General features: G+C 49.5%; 1 protein-coding gene across 1 annotated transcript in view; it reads right to left on the reverse strand.

The window, feature by feature from the left end:
• Positions 1-20,159, reverse strand: part of LOC110518901 (microtubule cross-linking factor 1) — a gene marked incomplete at its 5' end in the record, with an annotated part of 63,754 nt that overhangs the window by 30,645 nt on the left and 12,950 nt on the right. The window contains 5 exon segments of the mRNA XM_090183067.1: positions 957-1,313; positions 2,660-2,944; positions 7,534-7,701; positions 9,884-10,051; positions 19,124-19,357. Coding sequence (XP_090039193.1) covers positions 957-1,313; positions 2,660-2,944; positions 7,534-7,701; positions 9,884-10,051; positions 19,124-19,357 — 1,212 coding nt within the window.

Consider the following 20,159-nt stretch of genomic DNA (forward strand, 5'->3'; position numbering starts at 1 on the left):
GAGGAACCTCTTGTCAGAGTCTGATGTCTCACCTGGTTCATATAGGGGAACCTCTTGTCAGAGTCTGATGTCTCACCTGGTTCATATAGGGGAACCTCTTGTCAGAGTCTGGTGTCTCACCTGGTTCATATAGGGGAACCTCTTGTCAGAGTCTGATGTCTCACCTGGTTCATATAGAGGAACCTCTTGTCAGAGTCTGATGTCTCACCTGGTTCATATAGAGGAACCTCTTGTCTGAGTCTGATGTCTCACCTGGTTCATACAGGGGAACCTCTTGTCAGAGTCTGATGTCTCACCTGGTTCATATAGAGGAACCTCTTGTCTGAGTCTGATGTCTCACCTGGTTCATATAGAGGAACCTCTTGTCAGAGTCTGATGTCTCACCTGGTTCATATAGGGGAACCTCTTGTCAGAGTCTGATGTCTCACATGGTTCATATAGGGGAACCTCTTGTCAGAGTCTGATGTCTCACCTGGTTCATATAGAGGAACCTCTTGTCAGAGTCTGATGTCTCACCTGGTTCATATAGAGGAACCTCTTGTCTGAGTCTGATGTCTCACCTGGTTCATATAGGGGAACCTCTTGTCAGAGTCTGATGTCTCACATGGTTCATATAGGGGAACCTCTTGTCAGAGTCTGATGTCTCACCTGGTTCATATAGAGGAACCTCTTGTCAGAGTCTGATGTCTCACCTGGTTCATACAGGGGAACCTCTTGTCAGAGTCTGGTGTCTCACCTGGTTCATATAGGGGAACCTCTTGTCAGAGTCTGATGTCTCACCTGGCTCATATAGAGGAACCTCTTGTCAGAGTCTGATGTCTCACCTGGTTCATATAGAGGAACCTCTTGTCTGAGTCTGATGTCTCACCTGGTTCATACAGGGGAACCTCTTGTCAGAGTCTGATGTCTCACCTGGTTCATATAGAGGAACCTCTTGTCTGAGTCTGATGTCTCACCTGGTTCATACAGGGGAACCTCTTGTCAGAGTCCAGTCTGCTGGGAAGTGGGACCTCCAGGCTACCAAGGGAGTCTAGCGTCAGAGCGTCCAGGAAAATGTTCTCTGTTGGGCCTCTGACCCTCACTATAGCCCCCTGCTCTTCATGGGCCTCTGAGTCCGAGTGGGAGCGGGTGGGGAGGGAAACAGGGCCGGAGGTGGCAGAGCGAGGGGAGCGGGGTGACCGAGGGGAGCGAGGGACCTTACATGGGCTCTCCTGAGGGGAAAAGACACCCCTGTGTCCTCCTGCCGTCGCCCCGTCTTTGACGTCGGAGGGTGAGCCCTCACTGCTCTGTCGGACATTCAGCTCTCTCTGCAGCTGTGGGGTGAGGAGAGAGAGGGAGAGAGGAGAGAGAGGGGAGAGAGAGAGGAGAGAGAGGGATGGGAGAGAGAGAGAGGAGAGAGAGGGAGGAGAGAGAGGGAGGAGAGAGAGGGAGGGAGGAGAGAGGGAGGGAGGAGAGGGGGGGAGGATAGGGAGAGAGGGAGGGAGGAGAGAGAGGAGAGGGAGGGAGGAGAGAGAGGGAGGGAGGAGAGGGAGAGAGGAGAAAGAGAGAGAGAGTAGAGGGAGGGAGGAGAGGAAGATAGAGGGAGGAGAGGGAGGGAGGAGAGGTAGATAGAGGGAGGAGAGGGAGAGAGAGAAGGAGGAGAGAGAGAGGAGAGGTAGAGAGAGAAGGAAGAGAGGGAGAGAGAGAAGGAGGAGAGGGAGAGAGAGAGGGGGAGGGAGAAAGGAAAGGAATGAGAGGAAAGTAGAGAAAGGGAAAGAGGAGAAAGGAGAGGAGGAGGGAGAGAGGAAAGGAATGAGAGGAGAGTAGAGAAAGGGAAAGAGGAGAGAGGAGAGGAAAGGAATGAGAGGAGAGGGAGAGAGGACAGGAGGAGGGAGAGAGGAAAGGAATGAGAGGAGAGGGAGAGAGGACAGGAGGAGGGAGAGAGGAAAGGAATGAGAGGGAGAGAGGACAGGAGGAGGGAGAGAGGAAAGGAATGAGAGGAGAGTAGAGAGAGGGAAAGAGGAGAGAGGAGAGGAAAGGGATGAGAGGAGAGGGAGAGAGGACAGGAGGAGGGAGAGAGGTAAGGAATGAGAGGAGAGGGCGAGAGGAGAGGAATGAGTAGTTTCAGACAGGGTGATGTGACTACAGAATATGAAGAGAGATGGTCTCGGTAGTGTGACCCCCCCCCCCCACCCCTCACCCTCTCCATCTTGTGGTGCATGTTTCTCATGTTGCTGTCCCCCCCCCCTCCATCTCGTGGTGCATGTTTCTCATGTTGCTGTCCCCCCCCCCCCCACCCTCTCCATCTTGTGGTGCATGTTTCTCATGTTGCTGTTACCCCACCCCCCTCCTCACCCTCTCCATCTTGTGGTGCATGTTTCTCATGTTGCTGTCCCCCCCCCTCCTCTCCCTCCCCTCCTCTCTCCCCCTCCTCACCCTCTCCATCTTGTGGTGCATGTTTCTCATGTTGCTGTCCCCCCCCCCTCCTCTCCCTCTTCTCTCCCTCCCCCTCCTCACCCTCTCCATCTTGTGGTGCATGTTTCTCATGTTGCTGTCCCCCCCCCTCCTCTCCCTCCCCTCCTCTCTCCCCCTCCTCACCCTCTCCATCTTGTGGTGCATGTTTCTCATGTTGCTGTCCCCCCCCCCCTCCTCTCCCTCTTCTCTCCCTCCCCCTCCTCACCCTCTCCATCTTGTGGTGCATGTTTCTCATGTTGCTGTCCCACTCTTGTCTCTCCTGGTCGAAGCGTTCCAGTAGGCCTCTCCTCTCCCTCCCCCACCTCTTCTCTCCCTGCTGCAGCTTCCAGTGGAGGTTCAGGGAGGTGCTGTGGCTCTCTGCCAGGAGGCAACGGTGCTCCTCTCGCTCCTGTTTAAAGGCCCAGTCTTTGTCTCCTCCTCCTCCTCCCTGCATCTCCCCTCTATCCTCTCCTATCACCTCTCCTTTCTCTTCTCGTCTCTCCTCTTCCAGCTGGTTGAAGACGTAAACAGACAGGCAATAGATTAATACAGTTGAAGACCAATCCATAACAATGTGGTGAAGTATGAGGATGGGTCCTTCTACTGACCGTGTGAGCTGACCAGGAGAAACTCAGTCTGTCAGGTGACCTGACTACAATGTGGTGAAGTATGAGGATGAGTCCTTCTACTGACCGTGTGAGCTGACCAGGAGAAACTCAGTCTGTCAGGTGACCTGACTACAATGTGGTGAAGTATGAGGATGAGTCCTTCTACTGACCGTGTGAGCTGACCAGGAGAAACTCAGTCTGTCAGGTGACCTGACTACAATGTGGTGAAGTATGAGGATGAGTCCTTCTACTGACCGTGTGAGCTGACCAGGAGAAACTCAGTCTGTCAGGTGACCTGACTACAATGTGGTGAAGTATGAGGATGGGTCCTTCTACTGACCGTGTGAGCTGACCAGGAGAAACTCAGTCTGTCAGGTGACCTGACTACAATGTGGTGAAGTATGAGGATGAGTCCTTCTACTGACCGTGTGAGCTGACCAGGAGAAACTCAGTCTGTCAGGTGACCTGACTACAATGTGGTGAAGTATGAGGATGGGTCCTTCTACTGACCGTGTGAGCTGACCAGGAGAAACTCAGTCTGTCAGGTGACCTGACTACAATGTGGTGAAGTATGAGGATGAGTCCTTCTACTGACCGTGTGAGCTGACCAGGAGAAACTCAGTCTGTCAGGTGACCTGACTACAATCAGTCTGTCAGATGACCTGACTACAATCAGTCTGTCAGATGACCTGACTACAATCAGTCTGTCAGATGAACAGACTACAATCAGTCTGTCAGATGACCTGACTACAATGTGGTGAATTATGAGGATGGGTCCTTAAAGTGTTTTACTGACCATGTGATTCAGATCAGGAGAAACTCTGAGACCTGACTACAATCAGTCTGTCGGATGACCTGACTACAGTCAGTCTGCCAAATGACCTGACTACAATCAGTCTGTCGGATGACCTGACTACAATCAGTCTGTCAGATGACCTGACTACAATCAGTCTGTCAGATGACCTGACTACAATCAGTCTGTCAGATGAACAGACTACAATCAGTCTGGCAGATGAACAGACTACAATCAGTCTGTCAGATGACCTGACTACAATCAGTCTGTTGGTGCATGCTTTGAATACACGTCCTGGTAATCCGTCTGTCCCCATGGCCTTGTGAATGTTGACCTGTTTAAAGGTCTTGCTCACATCAGCTATGGAGAGCGTGATCACCCAGTCGTCCGGAACAGCTGGTGCTCTCATGCATGCTTCTGTGTTGCTTGCCTCCAAGCGAGCATAAAAGGAATTTAGCCCGTCTGATAGGCTGGCGTCACTGGGCAGCTCGCGGCTGGGTTTCCCTTTGTAGTCTGTAATAGTTTGCAAGCCCTGCCACATCCGTCGAGCGTCCAAGCCAGTGTAGAAGGATTCAATCTTAGTCCTGTATTGACGCTTTGCCTGTTTGATGGTTCGTCTGAGGGCATAGTTGTATTTCTTATAGGCGTCCAGATTAGTGTCCCACTCCTTGAAAGCGGCAGCTCTAGCCTTTAGATCGGTGTGGATGCTGCCTGTAATCCATGGCTTCTGGTTGGGAAATGTATGTACGGTCACTGTGGGGACGACGCCATCGATGCACTTATTGATGAAGCTGGTGACTGAGGCGGTATACTCCTCAATGTCATAGGATAAGTCCCGGAACATATTCCAGTCTGTACTAACAAAACAGTCCTGTAGCGCAGCATCTGTGTCATCTGGCCACTTCCGTATTGAGTGATTCACTGCCACTTCCTTCCGGGTATCCTGGCAGGATATTGACCTCATCCCGTCAGTAGAGGATGCCTGGTTGCTCTATAAAAGTGTATTCCTCACCATCTTAAATAAGTATGCCCCATTTAAAAACTGTGGAACTAAGAACAGATATAGCCCTTGGTTCACCCCAGACTTGAAGCCCTTGACCAGCACAAAAACATCCTGTGGCGTTCTGCATTAGCATCGAATAGCCCCAGCGATATGCAACTTTTCAGGGAAGTCAGGAACCAATATACTCAGGCAGGAAAGCTAAGCTTTTTAAACAGACATTTACATCCTGTAGCACTAATAGCAAAAAGTTCTGGGACACTGTAAAGTCCATGGAGAATAAGAACAACTCCTCCCAGTTGCCCACTGCATTGAGGATAGGAAACACTGTCACCACCAATAACTACACGATAATAGATCATTTCAAATCAGCAAATTTCTACGGCTGGCCATGCGTTCCACCTGGCTACCCCAGTCAACAGCTCTGCACCCCCTGCAGCAACTTGTCCAAGCCCCCCCCCACGCCACTTCACCCAAATCCAGACAGCTGATGTTCTGAAAGAACTACAAAATCTGGATCGCTAGAAATCAGCTGGGCTAGACAATCTGGACACTCTCTTTCTAAAATTATCTGCCGAAATTGTTGCAACCCCTATTACTAGCCTATTCAACCTCTCATTAGTTTCGTCTGAGATACCCGAAGATTGGAAAGCTGCCGCAGTCATCCCCCTCTTCAAAGGGGGAGACACTCTAGACCCAAACTGTTACAGACCAATATCTATCCTACATCTATCCTGCCCTGCCTTTCTAAAGTCTTCGAAAGCCAAACTGTACTGTAGACCTTGTAGACCTTTATCCATCCTGCCTTTCTAAAATCTTTGAAAGTTAACAAACAGATCACCAACCAATCTGGTTTCTGGGTGCACCTTAGCCACGCTCAACGATATCATAACCGCCATCGATAAACAACAGTACAGTGCAAGCGTCTCAATCACCGCATTCTTATTGGCAGACTCAATAGCCTTGGCTTCTCAAATGACTGCCTCGCCTGGTTCACCAACTACTTCTCAGATAGAGTTCAGTGTGTCAAATCGGAGGGCCAGACATCTGGCTGTCTCTATGGGGTGACGCAGGGTTCAATTCTCGGGCCTACTCTTTTCTCTGTATATATCAATGATGTCGCTCTTGCTGCTGGTGATTCTCTGACCCACCTCTACGCAGACGACACCATTCTATATACAGTGCTTTGCGAAAGTATTCGGGCCCCTTGAACTTTGCGACCTTTTGCCACATTTCAGGCTTCAAACATAAAGATATAAAACTGTATTTTTTTGTGAAGAATCAACAACAAGTGGGACACAATCATGAAGTGGAACGACATTTATTGGATATTTCAAAAATGTTTAACAAATCAAAAACTGAAAAATTGGGCGTGCAAAATTATTCTAAATTATTATTATTATTATTTTTTTTAGCCCTTTTTCTCCCCAATTTTCATGGTATCCAATTGTTGTAGTAGCTACTATCTTGTCTCATCGCAACAACTCCCGTACGGGCTCGGGAGAGACGAAGGTTGAAAGTCATGCGTCCTCCGATACACAACCCAACCAAGCCGCACTGCTTCTTAACACAGCGCGCATCCAACCCGGAAGCCAGCCGCACCAATGCGCCGGAGGAAACACTGTGCACCTGGCCACCTTGGTTAGCGCACACTGCGCCCAGCCCGCCACTCATCGCTGGTGTGCGATGAGACAAGGACACCCCTACCGACCAAGCCCTCCCTAACCCGGGCGACGCTAGGCCAATTGTGCGTCGCCCCACGGACCTCCTGGTCGCGGCCGGTTACGACAGAGCCTGGGCGCAAACCCAGAGACTCTGATGGCGCCCTTAACCACTGCGCCACCCGGGAGGCTTCCCTCTCTAAATTTAAGTATCAGCTGTCAGAGCAGCTTACCGATCACTGTACCTGTAAACAGCCAATCTGTAAATAGCACACCCAACTACCTCATCCCCATATTGTCATTTATCTTCTTGCTCTTTTGCACCCCAGTATCTCTACTTGCACATCATCATCTGCACATCTATCACTCCAGTGTTAATGCCAAATTGTAATTATTTCGCCTCTGTGGCCTATTTATTGCCTTACCTCCCTACTCTTCTACATTTTCACACACTGTACATATATTTTTTCTATACAGCTCGTTGAGTGCGTTCTTAGTGCCAGCATCAGTCTGTGGTAGTAAATATATGGCTACGAATAACATAGATGAAAACTCCCTTGGTAGATAGTGTGGTCTACAGCTTATCATGAGGTACTCTACCTCAGGCGAGCAATACCTTGAGACTTCTTTGATATTAGACATCCCACACCAGCTGACATTGACAAATAGACACACCCACCCCTCGTCTTACCGGACTAGAACCTAAAATTGTTATTTTGTCTGTCCCCATAGGAGAACCTTTTGAATAACCCTTTTTGGTTCCAGGTAGAACCCTTTTTGGCTCCAGGTAGAACTATATGAAATCGAAAAGAGTTCGACCTGGAACCAAAAAGGGTTCTACCTGGAACCAAAAAGGGTTCTACCTGGAACCAAAAAGGGTTATCTTATGGGGTCAGCCAAATAATCCTTATGGAACCCTTTTTCTAAGGGTGGGTGGGTGGGTGGGTGAGTGGGGCTGTCTGTCTGTCTGTCTGTCTGTCTCTTTGTGTGTGTGTGTGTGTATGTGTGTGTGTGTGTGTGTGTGTGTTTGTGTGTTACCTGAGCAACGTGACACTTCATCTCTGCCCATTTGACCTCCCAGGAAGCTTTGTCATTGGCGTAGATCTGCTGCAGCTGGCACCTCCTGTTCTCCTCCTCCCTCAACTCTAACCTGAACTCCTCTAACAGGGAGCGCACTGCCTGGAGCACCCTACGGTTCTCACCCACCTGGAGAGGAGGAGCGGGGGAGGAAGAACCAAACTGGAACAATCATTTATTTAAGATATGACGGAGATCTTCTGATAATGTCATCTGTTTCTACACACAAGCCATAATGTTCACGTTGACCTACACACATCACACCAGAAAAGACTCCGGAGAATACTATATACTATATTCTGGCTTGATGGATAATATGTACGTTAGTACAAGGGTTCTGTTGAGGTCTGTTCTATAACATGTTCTAGTCCCTGTTGTGTTCTGTTCTATAACATGTTCTAGTCTCTGTTGAGGTCTGTTCTATAACATGTTCTAGTCTCTGTTGAGGTCTGTTCTATAACATGTTCTAGTCTCTGTTGAGGTCTGTTGTGTTCTGTTCTATAACATGTTCTAGTCTCTGTTGAGGTCTGTTCTATAACATGTTCTAGTCTCTGTTGTGTTCTGTTGTGGTCTGTTCTATAACATGTTCTAGTCTCTGTTGAGGTCTGTTCTATAACATGTTCTAGTCTCTGTTGAGGTCTGTTGTGTTCTGTTCTATAACATGTTCTAGTCTCTGTTGAGGTCTGTTCTATAACATGTTCTAGTCTCTGTTGAGGTCTGTTCTATAACATGTTCTAGTCTTTGTTGTGTTCTGTTGTGGTCTGTTCTATAACATGTTCTAGTCTCTGTTGTGTTCTGTTGAGGTCTGTTCTATAACATGTTCTAGTCTCTGTTGTGGTCTGTTCTATAACATGTTCTAGTCTCTGTTGAGGTCTGTTCTATAACATGTTCTAGTCTCTGTTGAGGTCTGTTGAGGTCTGTTCTATAACATGTTCTAGTCTCTGTTGTGGTCTGTTCTATAACATGTTCTAGTCTCTGTTGAGGTCTGTTCTATAACATGTTCTAGTCTCTGTTGAGGTCTGTTCTATAACATGTTCTAGTCTCTGTTGAGGTCTGTTGAGGTCTGTTCTATAACATGTTCTAGTCTCTGTTGTGGTCTGTTCTATAACATGTTCTAGTCTCTGTTGTGTTCTGTTCTATAACATGTTCTAGTCTCTGTTGTGTTCTGTTCTATAACATGTTCTAGTCTCTGTTGAGGTCTGTTCTATAACATGTTATAGTCTCTGTTGAGGTCTGTTCTATAACATGTTCTAGTCTCTGTTGTGGTCTGTTCTATAACATGTTCTAGTCTCTGTTGAGGTCTGTTCTATAACATGTTCTAGTCTCTGTTGTGGTCTGTTCTATAACATGTTCTAGTCTCTGTTGAGGTCTGTTCTATAACATGTTCTAGTCTCTGTTGAGGTCTGTTCTATAACTTGTTCTAGTCTCTGTTGAGGTCTGTTCTATAACATGTTCTAGTCTCTGTTGAGGTCTGTTGTGTTCTGTTCTATAACATGTTCTAGTCTCTGTTGAGGTCTGTTCTATAACATGTTCTAGTCTCTGTTGTGTTCTGTTGTGATCTGTTCTATAACATGTTCTAGTCTCTGTTGAGGTCTGTTCTATAACATGTTCTAGTCTCTGTTGAGGTCTGTTGTGTTCTGTTCTATAACATGTTCTAGTCTCTGTTGAGGTCTGTTCTATAACATGTTCTAGTCTCTGTTGTGTTCTGTTGTGGTCTGTTCTATAACATGTTCTAGTCTCTGTTGAGGTCTGTTCTATAACATGTTCTAGTCTCTGTTGTGGTCTGTTCTATAACATGTTCTAGTCTCTGTTGTGGTCTGTTGTGTTCTGTTGAGGTCTGTTCTATAACATGTTCTAGTCTCTGTTGAGGTCTGTTCTATAACATGTTCTAGTCTCTGTTGTGTTCTGTTGTGGTCTGTTCTATAACATGTTCTAGTCTCTGTTGTGTTCTGTTGAGGTCTGTTCTATAACATGTTCTAGTCTCTGTTGTGGTCTGTTCTATAACATGTTCTAGTCTCTGTTGTGGTCTGTTCTATAACATGTTCTAGTCTCTGTTGTGGTCTGTTGAGGTCTGTTCTATAACATGTTCTGTTGTGGTCTGTTGAGGTCTGTTCTATAACATGTTCTGTTGTGGTCTGTTGTATAACATGTTCTGTTGTGGTCTGTTGTGGTATGTTGTATAACATGTTCGAGGGATCATTGAACTCCACTGTACTTGAACAGACTTTGCACTCATCCAAAGTGCCTTTTAATCCAGAGTTTAATCCAGGGTTTGGAGTGTATCAACAGCTAGAAATCCATTGTACCCTACCTGTGTCTGGTGCTGCAGGCGTTCAGTGGAGGGGAGTTGGGTTGTGGGGCCAGGCTCGGGGCTGTCTCTCTGGGGTAGCTGGGTACACGACCTGTCCCTGTCCCCTCTCTCCGTCTCTCCCTCTCCATGCTCCAAGATCAGCTCTGGAATACCCTCCAACTTCTCATACTGCGACAAACAAGACATGGAATGACAAGGTTATTATAGCCAACAATAACAAGGTTATTATAGCCGACAATCTTAATGGTTGTACAGTCGTCTCAAATAAAACTGTGAAGGACCTCGGCGTTACTCTGGACCCTGATCTCTCTTTTGAAGAACATATCAAGACCATTTCAAGGACAGCTTTTTTCCATCTACGTAACATTGCAAAAATCAGATACTTTCTGTCCAAAAATGATGCAGAAACATTAATCCATGCTTTTGTCACTTCTAGGTTAGACTACTGCAATGCTCTACTTTCCGGCTACCCGGATAAAGCACTAAATAAACTTCAGTTAGTGCTAAATACGGCTGCTAGAATCCTGACTAGAACCAAAAAATTTGATCATATTACTCCAGTGCTAGCCTCTCTACACTGGCTTCCTGTCAAATCAAGGGCTGATTTCAAGGTTTTACTGCTAACCTACAAAGCATTACATGGGCTTGCTCCTACCTATCTCTCTGATTTGGTCCTGCCGTACATACCTACACGTACGCTACGGTCACAAGACGCAGGCCTCCTAATTGTCCCTAGAATTTCTAAGCAAACAGCTGGAGGCAGGGCTTTCTCCTATAGAGCTCCATTTTTATGGAACGGTCTGCCTACCCATGTCAGAGACGCAAACTCGGTCTCAACCTTTAAGTCTTTACTGAAGACTCATCTCTTCAGTGGGTCATATGATTGAGTGTAGTCTGGCCCAGGAGTGGGAAGGTGAACGGAAAGGCTCTGGAGCAACGAACCGCCCTTGCTGTCTCTGCCTGGCCGGTTCCCCTCTTTCCACTGGGATTCTCTGCCTCTAACCCTATTACAGGGGCTGAGTCACTGGCTTAGTGGGGCTCTCTCATGCCGTCCCTGGAAGGGGTGCGTCACCTGAGTGGGTTGATTCACTGATGTGGTCATCCTGTCTGGGTTGGCGCCCCCCCTTGGGTTGTGCCATGGCGGAGATCTTTGTGGGCTATACTCAGCCTGGTCTCAGGATGGTAAGTTGGTGGTTGAAGATATCCCTCTAGTGGTGTGGGGGCTGTGCTTTGGCAAAGTGGGTGGGGTTCTATCCTTCCTGTTTGGCCCTGTCCGGGGGTGTCCTCGGATGGAGCCACAGTGTCTCCTGACCCCTCCTGTCTCAGCCTCCAGTATTTATGCTGCAGTAGTTTATGTGTCGGGGGGCTAGGGTCAGTTTGTTATATCTGGAATACTTCTCCTGTCCTATTCGGTGTCCTGTGTGAATCTAAGTGTGCGTTCTCTAATTCTCTCCTTCTCTCTTTCTTTCTCTCTCTCGGAGGACCTGAGCCCTAGGACCATGCCCCAGGACTACCTGACATGATGACTCCTTGCTGTCCCCAGTCCACCAGTTTCAACTGTTCTGCCTTATTATTATTCGACCATGCTGGTCATTTATGAACATTTGAACATCTTGGCCATGTTCTGTTATAATCTCCACCCGGCACAGCCAGAAGTGGACTGGCCACCCCACATAGCCTGGTTCCTCTCTAGGTTTCTTCCTAGGTTTTGGCCTTTCTAGGGAGTTTTTCCTAGCCACTGTGCTTCTACACCTGCATTGCTTGCTGTTTGGGGTTTTAGGCTGGGTTTCTGTACAGCACTTTGAGATATCAGCTGATGTACGAAGGGCTATATAAATACATTTGATTTGATTTTGATTTGACAATAACACGGTTATTATAGCCGACAATAACAAGGTTATTATAGCCGACAATAACAAGGTTATTATAGCCGACAATAACAAGGTTATTATAGCCGACAATAACAAAGTTATTATAGCCGACAATAACGAGGTTATTATAGCCGACAATAACAAGGTTATTATAGCCGACAATAACGAGGTTATTATAGCCGACAATAACGAGGTTATTATAGCCAACAATAACAAGGTTATTATAGCCGACAATAACAAGGTTATTATAGCCGACAATAACAAGGTTATTATAGCCGACAATAACAAGGTTATTATAGCCGACAATAACAAGGTTATTATAGCCGACAATAACAAGGTTATTATAGCCGACAATAACAAGGTTATTATAGCCGACAATAACAAGGTTATTATAGCCGACAATAACAAGGTTATTATAGCCGACAATAGCGAGGTTATTATAGCCGACAATAACAAGGTTATTATAGCCAACATCAAAGCAAGGAAAGGAGCAGTACACCAATAAACTAACTAACCAACCAACAAACTGAAAGTCAGTCAATCAATCACTCAGTTGACCAATCAAACAAGCCAATCCTATGTGATTTTGAGCTAGATGTCAACTCTCCTCCTGGAAAACTATTGGGACTGCAGGCTTTTTCTCCAGCCTTGCTGTTATTCACTGATTGGTCTAACCAAATGTACTCCGCTCACGCCTACTTCCCTAAGTGACTGACTTTTGGCTTGATTGGATGGTTTAGAGCCTGGGTGGAGTGCCTCCGGAGAAATTGTTCCCAACCACTGTCAGAAATGTTTTCGTGGTTACGGCACCTCCTCCCAGCTGCCCTCAGCACTGAGGCGGAAACACTGTGACCACGATAATCCCACGATAATTGAGAATTCCGCATTTTTCAACAGTTGGCCATGCTTTCCACCTGGCTACGCCTACCCTGACCAACAGCCCTGCACCTGCCACAGCAACTCGCCCAAGCCTCCCCCATTTCTCCTTCACTCAAATCCAGACAGCTGATGTTCTGAAAGATCTGCAAAATCTGGACCCTTACAAATCAGCCGGGCTAGACAATCTGGACCCTTTCTTTCTAAAATGATTAGCCAAAATTGTTGCAACCCCTATTACTAGCCTATTCCCTCACTTTCATATCGTCTGAGATTCCCAAAGACTGGAAAGCTGCAGCGGTCATCCCCCTCTTCAAAGGGGGTGACACTCTAGACGCAAACTGCTCCAGACCTATATCTATCCTACCCTGCCTTTGTAAGGTCTTCAAAAGCCAAGTTAACAAACAGATTACCGACCATTTTGAATCACAGCGTCCCTTCTACGTTATGTACTCTGGTTTCCAAGCTGGGTGCACCTCAGCCACGCTCAAGGTCATAAACGATATCCTAACCTCCATCGATAAGAGACAATACTGTGCAGCTGTATTCATTGACCTGGCCAAGGCTTTCGACTCTGTCAATCACCACATTCTTATCGGCAGAATATACAGCTTTGGTTTCTCAAATGACTGCCTCGCCTGGTTCACCAACTACTTCTCAGACAGAGTTCAGTGTGTCAAATCAGAGGGCCTGTTGTTCAGACCTCTGGCAGTCTCTATGGGGGTGCCACAGGGTTCAATTCTCGGGCCGACTCTTTTCTCTGTATACATCAATGATGTCGCTCTTGCTGCTGGTGATTCTCTGATCCACCTCTATGCAGACAACACAATTCTGTATACTTCTGGCCCTTCTTTGGACACTGTGTTAGCTAACCTCCAGACAAGCTTCAATGCCATACAACACTCCTTCCGTGGCCTCCAACTGCTCTTAAATGCAAGTAAAACTAAATGTATGCTATTCAACCGATCGCTGCTTGTACCCGACCGTCCAGCATCACTACTCTGGACGGTTCTGACTTAGAATATGTGGACATCTACAAATACCTAGGTGTCTGGTTAGACTGTAAACTCTCCTTCCTGTCACACCCTGACCATAGTTTACTTTGTATATTTCTATGTTGTGGTTGGTCAGGGTGTGATCTGAGTGGGCATTCTATGTTACATGTCTAGTTTGTCTAGTTCTATGTTCGGCCTGATATGGTTCTCAATCAGAGGCAGGTGTTCGTCATTGTCTCTGATTGGGAACCATATTTAGGTAGCCTGGGTTTCACTGTGTGTTTGTGGGTGATTGTTCCTGTCTATGTGTTTTCACCAGATAGGCTGTTTAGGTTTTCGTTACGTTTATTGTTTTTGTAGTGTTTGTGTTTAGTGTGTTTTTTCATTAAACATGAATCGCAATCGACACGCTGCATTTTGGTCCGACTCTCCTTCTCATCAAGAAAACCGTTACAGAATCACCCACCACAAAGGGACCAAGCAGCGTGTCAACAGGCAGGAACAGCCCAAATTGGAGTACAGTATGGACTATACTTCTTGGGAGGAGATAGACAGGTGGGCGGTCGACCCAGGGAGAGTGCCGGAGCCCGCCTGGGATTCGATGGAGCAGTGCGCGGAAGGATATAGGAGAATGGAGTTTGCGAAGCAAGCAAGGCGGCGCGGACGGAGGCCCCATAGTCAGCCCCAAAAATTTCTTGGGGGGGGGGGCTCAGGGAGAGTGTGGCAGAGTCAGGAGCCAGACCTGAGCCAACTCTCCCTGTTTATCGTGAGGAGCCAAGGAGGAGACCAGAACCAGAGCCGGTGTTGGAGGTGAGCGAAACAGAGACTGTGAAGGAGTTAATGGGGAAATTGGAGGAGAGAGAAATGAGGGAGTTGCTGTGTTGGTGTTTTAAACATGGAATTCGCCCGACGGAGCGTGTCGGGGATTTGATGGCACCTGGGTCAGCGCTCCATACTCGTCCTGAGGTGCGTGTTAGTCGGCTGGTGAAGATGGTGCCAGTCTCACGTACCAGGCCTCCTGTGCACCTCCCTAGCCTTGCACGTCCTGTGCCAGCACCGCTCTCAAGATCTCCAGTACGCCTTCACGGTTTAACCCATCCTGTGCCACTTCCACACCCCAGCCCTCCGGTAGCAGCTCCCCGCACCAGGCTTCCTGTGCGTGTCCTCGGCCCAGTACCACCAGTGCCAGCACCACGCATCAGGCCTACAGTGCGCCTCGCCTGTTCAGCGCTGTCGGAGCCCTCCTCCTCTCCAGCGCTGTCGGAGTCTCCCGCCTGTTTAGCGCTGTTAGAGCCTTCCTTCTCTACAGCGCTGCCGGAGTCTCCCGCCTGTTCAGAACTGCCAGTTAGCATAGAGCTGCCAGTTAGCATAGAGCTGCCAGTTAGCATAGAGCTGCCAGTTAGCATAGAGCCGCCAGTTAGCATAGAGCTGCCAGTCTGCAAGGAGCTGCCAGTCTGCAAGGAGCTGCCAGTCTGCATAGAGCTGCCAGTCTGCAAGGAGCCGCCAGAGCTGCCTGTCTGCAGGATGCCGCCAAAGCTGCCAGTCTGCAAGGAGCCGCCAGAGCTGCCAGTTAGCATGGAGCAGCCAGGGCCGCCAGTCAGCATGGAGCAGCCAGGGCCGCCAGTCAGCATGGAGCAGCCAGGGCCGCCAGTCAGCATGGAGCAGCCAGGGCCGCCAGTCAGCATGGAGCAGCCAGTCAGCATGGAGCAGCCAGTCAGCATGGAGCAGCCAGAGCAGCCAGTCAGCATGGAGCAGCCAGAGCTGCCAGTCAGCATGGAGCAGCCAGTCAGCATGGAGCAGGCAGGGCCGCCAGTCAGCATGGAGCAGCCAGTCAGCATGGAGCAGCCAGTCAGCATGGAGCAGCCAGAGCAGCCAGTCAGCATGGAGCAGCCAGAGCTGCCAGTCAGCATGGAGCAGCCAGTCAGCATGGAGCAGCCAGAGCTGCCAGTCAGCATGGAGCAGCCAGTCAGCATGGAGCAGCCAGAGCTGCCAGTCATCATGGAGCAGCCAGTCAGCATGGAGCAGCCAGAGCTGCCAGTCGACCAGACTCTTCCAGATCTGCCAGTCGACCAGACTCTTCCAGATCTGCCAGTCGACCAGACTCTTCCAGATCTGCCAGTCGACCAGACTCTTCCAGAGCTGCCAGTCGACCAGACTCTTCCAGAGCTGCCAGTCGACCAGACTCTTCCAGAGCTGCCAGTCGACCAGACTCTTCTAGATCTGCCAGTCGACCAGACTCTTCCAGATCTGCCAGTCGACCAGGATCTGCTAGATCCAACTACCTGCCTGGGCTTCCTCTCAGTGCTGAGCTTCCTCTCAGTGCTGAGCTTCCTCTCAGTGCTGAGCTACCCATCAGTCCCGAGCTACCTCTGTCCCGAGCTGTCCCTCTGTCCCGAGCGGTCATTAAGGAGGGTAACCTATCTAGGGACGCAAAGGAGGTGGACTAAAACGATTATGGAGTGGGGTCCACGTCCAGCGCCAGAGCCGCCACCGCGGACAGATGCCCACCCAGACCCTCCCCTATAGGTTCAGGTTTTGCGGCCGGAGTCCGCACCTTGGGGGGGGGGTACTGTCACACCCTGACCATAGTTTACTTTGTATATTTCTATGTTGTGGTTGGTCAGGGTGTGATCTGAGTGGGCATTCTATGTTACATGTCTAGTTTGTCTAGTTCTATGTTCGGCCTGATATGGTTCTCAATCAGAGGCAGGTGTTCGTCATTGTCTCTGATTGGGAACCATATTTAGGTAGCCTGGGTTTCACTGTGTGTTTGTGGGTGATTGTTCCTGTCTATGTGTTTTCACCAGATAGGCTGTTTAGGTTTTCGTTACGTTTATTGTGTGTGTTTTTTCATTAAACATGAATCGCAATCGACACGCTGCATTTTGGTCCGACTCTCCTTCTCATCAAGAAAACCGTTACACTTCCACTCAAATTAAACATCGCCAATCCAAAATTAAATCTAGAATCGGCTTCCTATTTCGCAACAAAGCATCCTTCACTCATGCTGCCAAACATACCCTCGTAAAACTGACTATCCTACCGACCCTTGGCTTTGGCGATGTCATTTAAATAATAGCCTCCAACACTCTACTCAGCAAATTGGATGCAGTCTATCACAGTGCCATCCGTTTTGTCACCAAAGCCCCATATACTACCCACCACTGCGACCTGTATGCTCTCGTTGGCTGGCCCTCGCTACAGATTCGTCACCAAACCCACTGGCTCCAGGTCATCTATAAGTCTTTGCTAGGTAAAGCCCCGCCTTATCTCAGCTCACTGGTCACCATAGCACCACCCACCCGTAGCACACGCTCCAGCAGCTATATTTCACTAGTCACCCCCAAAGCCAATTCCTACTTTGGTCGCCTTTCCTTCCAGTTCTCTGCAGCCAATGACTGGAACGAATTGTAAAAATCACTGAAGCTGGAGACTCATATCTCCCTCACTAACTTTAAGCACCAGCTGTCAGAGCAGCTCACGGATCACTGCACCTGTACATAGCCCATCTGTAAACAGCCCATCTATCTACAGTACCTCATCCCCATACTGTTATACATTGTTTTGTTTGTTGCTCCTTTGAACCCCAGTGTCTCTACTTGCACATTCATCTTCTGCACATCTATCACTCTAGTCTCTATCACTACAGTGTTTAATTGCTAAATTGTAATTATTTCACTATTATGGCCTATTTATTGCCTTACCTCCCTTACTCACCTCATTTGCACTCACTGTATATAGACTTTTTTCTATTGTGTTATTGACTGTATGTTTGTTTATGTGTAACTCTCTGTTGTTGTATGTGTCAAACTGCTTTGCTTTATCTTGGCCAGGTCGCAGTTGTAAATGAGAACTTGTTCTCAACTGGCCTACCTGGTTAAATAAAGGTGAAATAAATAAATTTTTAAAAAAAGGATTGGGGATACAAATACCTCTAGCCAGTCATCTCACCTCTGAGTGTGCCGTCTCCTCCCCTGTCTCTGTCCTCTTCCCCAGCCTCCAGACTAAACTACCTGGGGTTCAGCCTCTACCTCTAGCCAGTCATCTCACCTCTGAGTGTGCGGTCTCCTCCCCTGTCTCTGTCCTCTTCCCCAGCCTCCAGACTAAACTACCTGGGGTTCAGCCTCTACCTCTTGCCAGTCATCTCACCTCTGAGTGTGCTGTCTCCTCCCCTGTCTCTGTCCTCTGTCCTCTTCCCCAGCCTCCAGACTAAACTACCTGGGGTTCAGCCTCTACCTCTAGCCAGTCATCTCACCTCTGAGTGTGCCGTCTCCTCCCGTCTCTGTCCTCTGTCCTCTTCCCCAGCCTCCAGACTAAACTACCTGGGGTTCAGCCTCTTCCTCTAGCCAGTCATCTCACCTCTGAGTGTGCCATCTCCTCCCCTGTCTCTGTCCTCTGTCCTCTTCTCCAGCCTCCAGACTAAACTACCTGGGGTTCAGCCTCTACCTCTAGCCAGTCATCTCACCTCTGAGTGTGCTGTCTCCTCCCCTGTCTCTGTCCTCTGTCCTCTTCCCCAGCCTCCAGACTAAACTACCTGGGGTTCAGCCTCTACCTATAGCCAGTCATCTCACCTCTGAGTGTGCTGTCTCCTCCTGTCTCTGTCCTCTATCCCAGCCTCCAGACTAAACTACCTGGGGTTCAGCCTCTACCTCTTGCCAGTCATCTCACCTCTGAGTGTGCCGTCTCCTCCCCTGTCTCTGTCCTCTGTCCTCTTCCCCAGCCTCCAGACTAAACTACCTGGGGTTCAGCCTCTACCTCTAGCCAGTCATCTCACCTCTGAGTGTGCCGTCTCCTCCCGTCTCTGTCCTCTGTCCTCTTCCCCAGCCTCCAGACTAAACTACCTGGGGTTCAGCCTCTTCCTCTAGCCAGTCATCTCACCTCTGAGTGTGCCATCTCCTCCCCTGTCTCTGTCCTCTGTCCTCTTCTCCAGCCTCCAGACTAAACTACCTGGGGTTCAGCCTCTACCTCTAGCCAGTCATCTCACCTCTGAGTGTGCTGTCTCCTCCCCTGTCTCTGTCCTCTGTCCTCTTCCCCAGCCTCCAGACTAAACTACCTGGGGTTCAGCCTCTACCTATAGCCAGTCATCTCACCTCTGAGTGTGCTGTCTCCTCCTGTCTCTGTCCTCTATCCCAGCCTCCAGACTAAACTACCTGGGGTTCAGCCTCTACCTCTAGCCAGTCATCTCACCTCTGAGTGTGCTGTCTCCTCCCCTGTGTCTGTCCTCTGTCCTCTTCCCCAGCCTCCAGACTAAACTACCTGGGGTTCAGCCTCTACCTCTAGCCAGTCATCTCACCTCTGAGTGTGCTGTCTCCTCCCCTGTCTCTGTCCTCTTCCCCAGCCTCCAGACTAAACTACCTGGGGTTCAGCCTCTACCTCTTGCCAGTCATCTCACCTCTGAGTGTGCCGTCTCCTCCCCTGTCTCTGTCCTCTGTCCTCTTCCCCAGCCTCCAGACTAAACTACCTGGGGTTCAGCCTCTACCTCTAGCCAGTCATCTCACCTCTGTGTGTGCGGTCTCCTCCCCTGCCTCTGTCCTCTTCCCCAGCCTCCAGTGCATAAGGATCCAGCGTAGCTTCATATAGAAGACGATGGTGTTGTGTCTGAACAACCGGACCTCCTGCTGCAGTAGGGTTCTTTCCTGGACCCAGGGAGCCTCGTGGGCCTGCAGGCCAGTAAGATCCAGACCCCCCCTGGGCCTCACACCCTGCACCTCCAGCCGCCTCCGTTCCTCAACCTGGTGGGGGGGAGAGGTAGGGATGGGGAAGGTGGGAGGGATGGAGGGAGGAGGAGGTAGGGTGTGATGGGTGGGGAGATATAGAGGGGAACGGGGAGGAGGGGTGATGGGGGAGATAGAGAGAGGAGGAGGAGGGGAGATGGGGGAGATAGAGAGAGGAACAGGGAGGAGGAGGGGTGATAAGGGGGAGATAGAGAGAGGAACAGGGAGGAGGAGGGGTGGTAGGGGGGAGATAGAGAGAGGAACAGGGAGGAGGAGGAGGTGTGATGGGGGAGATAGAGAGAGGAACAGGGAGGAGGAGGAGGGGGATAGGGGGAGATATAGAGGGGAAAAGGGAGGAGGAGGGGTGATGGGGGAGACAGAGGAGAACAGGGAGGAGGAGGTAGGGTGTGATAGGTGGGGAGATATAGAGGGGAACGGGGAGGAGGGGTGATGGGGGAGATAGAGAGAGGAACAGGGAGGAGGAGGGGTGATAGGGGGGAGATAGAGAGAGGAACAGGGAGGAGGAGGGGTGATAGAGAGAGGAACAGGGAGGAGGAGGGGTGATAGAGAAAGGAACAGGGAGGAGGAGGAGGGGTGATAGAGAGAGGAACAGGGAGGAGGAGGGGTGATGGAGAGAGGAACAGAGAAGAGGAGGAGGGGGGGTGATAGAGAGAGGAACAGGGAGGAGGAGGAAGAGGAGGGGTGATAGAGAGAGGAACAGGGAGGAAGAGGAGGAGGAGGGGTGATAGAGAGAGGCACAGGGAGGAGGAGGGGTGATAGAGAGAGGAACAGGGAGGAGGAGGAGTGATAGAGAGGGGAA

This window comes from Oncorhynchus mykiss, chromosome 8 (assembly GCF_057628025.1).
Source record: "Oncorhynchus mykiss isolate SJ-2025 chromosome 8, ASM5762802v1, whole genome shotgun sequence".
Classification (NCBI taxonomy): Eukaryota; Metazoa; Chordata; class Actinopteri; order Salmoniformes; family Salmonidae; genus Oncorhynchus; species Oncorhynchus mykiss.